The sequence below is a fragment of the Egretta garzetta genome, unplaced genomic scaffold (assembly GCF_000687185.1).
Source record: "Egretta garzetta isolate BGI_Z169 unplaced genomic scaffold, ASM68718v1 scaffold246, whole genome shotgun sequence".
NCBI classification, from domain to species: domain Eukaryota; kingdom Metazoa; phylum Chordata; class Aves; order Pelecaniformes; family Ardeidae; genus Egretta; species Egretta garzetta.
Window position 1 is genome coordinate 2,158,680 of NW_009259976.1, and position 7,538 is coordinate 2,166,217.

The 7,538-nt window shown below is 38.0% G+C and overlaps 1 protein-coding gene across 2 annotated transcripts in view; it reads right to left on the reverse strand.

Moving 5' to 3' along the window:
- Positions 1-3,476: 3,476 nt before the first annotated feature.
- The window catches only part of EEF1E1 (eukaryotic translation elongation factor 1 epsilon 1), a 15,635-nt gene continuing 11,573 nt past the window's right edge, over positions 3,477-7,538 (reverse strand). The window contains exon 3 of one of the 2 annotated variants that reach the window (XM_009640379.2): positions 3,477-4,141. In XM_009640379.2, coding sequence (XP_009638674.1) covers positions 4,001-4,141 — 141 coding nt within the window. In that variant the 3' untranslated portion in view covers positions 3,477-4,000. The other variant, XM_035895898.1, reaches the window with a different exon arrangement.

Sequence of the window (7,538 nt, forward strand, 5' to 3'; positions counted from 1 at the left end):
TCTCATTCCTTCTCTAAGCCCATATTAAAACTGCATTTTTCTATAAATCACTGTTGCCCAGTTACGAGTCTTGGTGCAAGAACTGCCCCCCGAGACTTTTGAAGTCGAAGTGAACTCCTGACAGCTCACTTGAAAATGAAGTTACACATACAAATACGACTAAAAATCATCAGCACATTTCTAACATACCCGATGCAGTACTTGAGCACCTGTTTCAGCCTGGCTTGTCTGCAAGCAGTGGTTGTCCTAGCATCAAGGGGAAAAAGACAAGCCAAAGCGGTAAGTGTAAGATTTCACCGAACACTTACAATTATCGTGTTTGTTTCACTGTTGAATTCTTCAGTTGCTGAAAGGTTGTCACGCAGCACTATCTCACCATATGGCAACAACCTCAAGTCCTAGAGGCACGTACTTAAAAGACCATAACATGTCAGGCCCCTTGAATAAATTGGATAGAACAATTATGCAAAATAATAATTCTGCAATGATGAGATACATTAACAAATGAGGGTGTCACTGTTCATGAAATGCTGTGAAAATAAATTCCACCCATCACTGTGGTCATCATCATCATCAAACTGCGAAGCAACAAGAGTAAAACAACATCACAGTGTTTACTGTGCCCTTCAGCAACTGAAGTTTTAAGAAAGGAGAAGGGGGTTGCAAGGGAGGAAAGTCACTCTTACTAATGTTCAGTGAAAGTGCAATAAAATAGTACAGAAACAGCAAGACAAGCGGTGGTAGCTCCAAAAACAGCAGACCGTTTGCCCACGCGCACTCTTTATACAGACCATCAATGTTCATTCGAGAGCTCACGCGCACTGCACCTCATCTGCAAATAATATGGAGCATCACTGTAAAAAATGTACCTCGTACAATCTCAGATAGACCAAGATACATCTTTATGATTTTTCAGGAGCTTCTTTTACAGATTTAGTTGTCCTTGATGGTGATGAGGCAAAAAGGGGAAGAGGGGAGGAAATCAGTAACATCTGGTTTTCCCACTCATCTCTCCAAAAGCAAAGCCTCAGTTCATCCTGCTTTGCTTTTAACCCTCTACCCCCTTACGTTTCTCTCACTGAAATGCTCAAGTTCGCATATGATAATGACCAAATGCCTTTTAGGTAGTATAGAGTTAAATTTTACTAATCCACTTATAAACATTTCATCTTTCTGTTAGATGAACTTTTTTTTTTTTTTTTTAAACATTTCAGCAGCAAGTAGCACTTCTGTTCTACACCAGAGAAAATAAAACTGGCACAAGAGGCTAGGGGATACTGCAGCAGCAGCATGTAACCACCTTGAGAAATCCCAGCACTTGGAAACAGCAGCTGTTTGGGATTAAAAAAAAAAGACACTTTGTAGCACCACCTGTACAAAACTTGTCAGAAAAGACAACAGTATTATTTTCAGCAATGACTCCGTTACAGTGTTCTTAGCTGTAACGTAAGCTGCTGTGTCCATGGATGAAGGCTTGCATGTACACTTCACAAAACTTAATCATTCTCATTTGCAATCGCATGCATAAAAACAATCAATCTGTAAGATGAATGTGAAACTTCCCCAAACCCTGACCAAATGCACTGATGACTCCCGCTCATGCTCCCCTTCAGAAACAAAAAATGGTTCCTTATAGCAGAATGTAGTAGAAGTGTAGGTATTTTTCTAAGTCTCATTATCACTTGCTCCCAGCCATAAGTGGGGGGGGAAAGCAAACTCACTTATATACATACCACTGGGCATCAAATGTTTGAATAAATTAGGAATGAAGAGTGCAAGCACTGACAGCAAAACCCTGAAGTCCTCAGACATTAAATATGAAAAGTTTGGAGCATGAAGTTTCTAATGTACATTTGCACTAAAGCCCGCTCCTCAATTCTTGAACAGAATTCAGTGAGATCTTCATAACTAAGTACACAAGGCCTGCTTCTAAATAGCAAGGAACGAGAGTAACTACCAGGAAAAATGGTAGAAGCTCAGAATTAAGCCCCCTGGGAAACGAGAACTTTTAAAAAACCAAATAGGAGTATTTTCATTTTTAGCAATATAAGACATTCCTAAAAGTAATACCTTGTACCTGTAAAACCTCTGAAGAAATTATGTATATACAGAAGAAAATATGTATATACACATACACAGAAAACACCTATTAGAGAGCCTGGAATTATCCATACGAATGCGTTAGGATATATTTTAATTACCTCATTGCATTATCTACCTACTTTTTTCTTAAGGCCTCATAACATTCAAACTGCTCAAACATCTACCCAAGATATCTTTATGTCTGCCTTACTGGGTGGGAGGCTCCTAAAGCAGCACACAGACAAAGGAATGTACAACTGAGTCGATTGCTGAACACTGTTGCAGAAACCAACATAGAGGTTTATCAATTAACATTTCAAAATATTTTTGTATGTGCTTCCATGTTTTAAAAGAAATGTTAACAGAATTGTGCAGAAGGTAATTATCAAATTCAGATGATACCCATAGGGCATGTTAGCACTTTTAAGTTTATTAAAAATGGAGACACCACATTTTGCAGTGAAATGACACATCCAAATGTCTGATTCACCAATAGTGTTTTCAGTTTCAAAACACTGAGGGTGAACATGACAAACTAGCTCATTATTATCTTAAGCTAAGGGTGTTGGTTTGGGTTTTTTTTTTTTTTTGTGTTTGGTTTCTTCAGGATCTCAAAACTTGCATTTGCACTTGTGTGGAAATACCACATGAAGCGAGACATCTGCTGTCCTGGTTTCAGCTGGGATAGAGTTAATTTTCTTCATAGTAGCTAGCATAGTGCTGTGTTTTGGATTTAGTACTACAAGAATGTTGATAACACACTGATGTTTTTAGTTGTTGCTAAGTAGTGCTTAGACTGCTCAAGGACCTTTTGAGCTTCTCCTGCTCGGCCAGGTGCATAACAAGCTGGGAGGGAGCACAGCAAGGACAGCTAACCCAAGCTATTCCATACCATATAATGTCATGCTCAGAGGGAGTTAGTTGGCTGGCAAGGGGGAAGAGTGATCACTGCTCGGGACAGGCTGGGCATCGGTCAGCAGGTGGTGAGCAATTGCGTTGTACATCATTCATTTTGTATATTCTGTATATTCTCTTACTATTCTCATTACTACTACTATTAATCTTTTCTCTTATTAAACTGTCTCTATGTCAGCCCACATCTCTTACTTCCCCCCCCCCGCTTTCTTTCTTCCCAATTCTGTCCCCCCATCCCACTGAGGGAGGGGGGAGTGAGCAAGCAGCTGCATGGTGCTGAGTTGCCAGCCGGGTTAAACTACAACATATGTAAAATCTTGAAAAATACTAGCTTTGTTACTCAGTTTGCAAGAAAATGCTTCTAGAATCAATATAAAAGTCTGTACACCACAAAATGAAGTAGCAAGTGAACTAACCTTTTAAAATCTTCATTTTCTTTACCAAAGAAAAATCAAAAAGTTTCACAGCCAAATTAAGACTACAGTTTTAAAATAATTTATTCGGTCACATAAATACTTTGTAACATTTGCATGTTCCCTTTTTCACATCCTTGGCACACAATATAGCTCTTAACTTTTACAAAACTAGTGTAAACATCCATGGAAAATAAAATGAAAAGAAAGCGGGATGTATGTAAAAATTCAATAAATAGCAAAAGGAGTAAATAATTGAAGGAAAATAAGTAGTTCTTTCCTACAAAGACCATGTAATTACACTTGAATGTTTAATTGAAAGAACTTTTCATTTTTAAAAAATAGTGAATTAAAACTCAATTTCCATCTTTCTACCATTGTTGCATTTAATCAGGTACATGATACGATTCTTTAACTAGTTCAAATTCTTGAACAAACAGTAGCAATTCAATGCAATTGTATTATTTGAGGCATCAATAGTTTTGGTTCACATACAGAAGGTTACAAACCAGTATTTGCAAGTTAGTGGTTTTGGACAGTTTAACTTCTAAACTCCCAAACACCCTTCCAACATGACATTAAGATTTTCTTTAATGAGCATTAGTGTATAATCTGTTCTTGATAAAGATGACATTAGACAGATGTTGTCGGACACCTGGGTAATGTTGAATGTGGTTGAACCAACGAGACACATTAAGGTATTTCTCCTTTTCTTGCACCGTGAGGTCCACCTGTATGGGGAAGAAATACAAGGCACCAATAATACAAGGCACTGCATCACTGGTGTCATTAACACACGGTGAGGTAAAATAAAAGTGAATAGTTTTACAGCTGATTTCAACTCACATAAAAATTGTTACAGTCCAGCAGTATTCCATCTTAATTTCACATATTAAAATTCATAGCCCAAAATATGCATTTACTTTTAATTTACTCAAATTAACAGACCTGGAGGGTGGAATATACACTTGTATGATAGAGGGCAGGGGGAAAGGGTGTTAGCTTGCTTGAATTTAATGCATCTGTCTATTCAGGGGGTTAGCATACAGTATTGGGAGGGGCAGGTAAAAGTTCCACAGCACACACAGGTCTTTCACATTAATCGAGCAGGTGTTCTTTCCTCCCAGGCAAAGTGACTACTTTGTATTTCAAGGTGTATCATAAGTACAGGAATAAGGTTTTTTTCCCAGGCAATTTCAGACCAGATAGAAAACTTGAAAGTTGTTTTCTGTTTTGAGCAGTGGTCAATAGTTACTAAGAAACCGCATAGCTTAACACTTAACTGTTCAGATGTGCTAGCTCACGTTAAGATCGCAATGGCACGATTCAAATTACTGCAGTAAAACAAACTGGAAACCTGTCCATACTTCATAAACGTATTTAAAGTACTACCACTTACTCCTACAGTTTGAGGTCCTGTTGGTCACCAGAGTTGTCAAGTCAACAGCACAGTCACTTGCTTATTTTAACCCTGATCTAAAGAGCTGCAAGATCAGTCGGGAAGAAGCCTCCAGCTATCGTACAGCTATCGCAACAGCTCCTTGCCACAGGAACTGTGGCTAAGATTAACAAAGAACTTCCAGCCTACCTTTACTTTTGATCAGAGGACAGCTCAGATAAAGCCATCTACAATTACAGATCTTAACTATGCCTTCCAAAGTCTTTCCAAGTTAAAGTCAGCAACATCCTCAAAGCTTTGCTGAAGTCTTTTACTACTTCAGAGTCTTTCAAGACAGCTGTAGAACTATTCCCATCCTGTATCACTGTTCCTTGATTAGCAATTCTAGGTCTCCTCATTTCTCTGTAATGAAGTTAGCTTATCGATTTAGACAATAACCTGTTTCCTCACATTAACCTACTCTACCTGAATTACAAATGGGGTAGTCCTCAAAATAGACTACAAAAACTGCATCAGGAAAAGAAATGCGATCTTCACATCAACTACCTTATCTTGTCTCACCAATCAGTGCAGGATTCACCTCACTTCATTTTCAGTTAGCTAAGGCAGCCATCAAGCTTAGCTTAGTGATCTTGACACCACCTGCAGTCAATGAAAAAGGGCACACCTGTAGAGGATAGTCTTAGCAAACAAATCACTAGCTAGACATGCCTAATATTTTTCATCTTTAAACTTCTAAAGCTCATCAAGGTTAGTTCCCTCAAAAGCTAAACAGATGGCATATTCCTTATGCCTTGTTCTACAAACAAGAGATTTCGTGGATAATGCAGGTTCATTGCATATTTGATCTTGGGCACAGGACAGCTGGAAACAAGTATGTTCCAACACACTTTGAATCACAGCAAGAGCTATACATACTCATTTACTTAGCTGTACAAGTGAAAAGCTGGTGTTCAAAACTAAGTCTCATGTCAAATTTCACCTCGTGACACACCAGCCCTTTTGATTTGAAGAGTTGCCTAGAACTGCTGTTAACACTTCTCCTTACTGTTCTCTTACACAGCCCTGCACTTGGCTTAGACTTGGAAAGCTTTAAACATGTAGAAGTAAAAAGAAAATAAGGATGTACACTAGAAGATGTATCATTGGAAAAATACTGAGGAAGAACTTCAAGGAGTTGCAGGAAGGAATTCCAAACCAGTGCCACATAGCATTAAAGCTCTATTAACAGTAAGTCAAGAGCATAACAACTGCGGCAGCAACCGAAAAGCAGGGATCTTGCAGCTGCTCCTAAACCCAAGTAGCTCCTCTTCCTGTGGGACTCGCCTGCCAGAATATAAGCATAGTACTGCACATGTATTTCCACAACAGTTTTTGCAGTTTTGAACCATTATTAACCCCAGTTCAGGTAGTATGAGAAAATCTGCTTTTCTTGTTGCTGGCATGGAAATGTAAACACTAGTCCTACAGCTGCACAGTCTGATAGAAGTGCACAGACAAAACAATTAAAACACAGCCACATACTATTTTTGCTGAGCTAGAAACATAAGAGGGTTAATCAGCATTAGCCAAGTGGAAGAGAATAACACTGATGGTTCTACAGCTTCATATCAAGCACCAACTTCCAACTACCACTAATTATAGCAAACTGCAGGCGATTGAAAGCATATTCCTTCCCCTAAATGGTATCACACAGATTTTTTTTTTTTATTTATCCTGAATATACTGCACTTGCAGAAGCTTAGGCAATTTGTGAAGCACAAAGAGCATGAAAAGAGCAACGTGCACACTCCGAGGCCACCTAAAATTAGTGAAAGTGAGGAAAAGTATTTAAGTATGAGCAGATACTAAAAATACTGTCCATTTAAGTTCTGTGAGTGTTATACACTTAAGTTATAATTAACAATACCCTTTTTCAAAGCCTTTAATGGGTAAGCACTTGGTTGTGAAAATGCTGAACTAAACTTCAGATTTTGCAGCAGATACAGTTATTTCCTCCCCATAATTTCATACTTGTAATTCTCAATCTTCACATTTCTCTAATGTACATCAAAAATAAAGTCTGGAAAACTATTCCTCCATTCTGTTAGTGTAGTGAAAAAACATCTGAAGGGCAAACCAGACAGCTACTCTAATAACAAACCCCCTTTTTGTACTCTAGGCACAACAAGCAAGATATTTTTACTTATTTACATAATGTACTCTATCAGTGAAATATATTAAAAAGCACTTTGTGGCATGCTCTACTTTTTACTCTGAACATAACTCTTAGGTTAATTGTTTAGAGATCACTTCCATGGCATTTTTTACAACATTTTGTTAGATGGGTATTTTCTGTTCTTCCTCATTAAATTAGATAATTCCCCCAAGTTAAGAAAGGCTGCTGTTCTGCTGTTAAAATAATTATTTGCTATTAAAGCAATTATTTTAATAGCAAAGAAGCAGACACTCAATTTGACAGGCTTTTTTTTTTTATGTCATGGAAAAAAAAAAAAAACCACTTTCAGCACAAAGCTCACAAAGGGTAACCAAGGTGGTCACCATCACACTAGAAGAGTTCTAGAAGGACTATAAATACACAAGCTTTAATTATATTTGCTTTCAGTAGCATTGGGGATGCAGGCAAAAATTCCCATTCCCACACCCTGCTTGTACATGGAAAGTCTAAAAATACCTGCCTACATCTGAAGTTCTTCAGCATCAAGAAAAGGATAAGATACTATCTCACT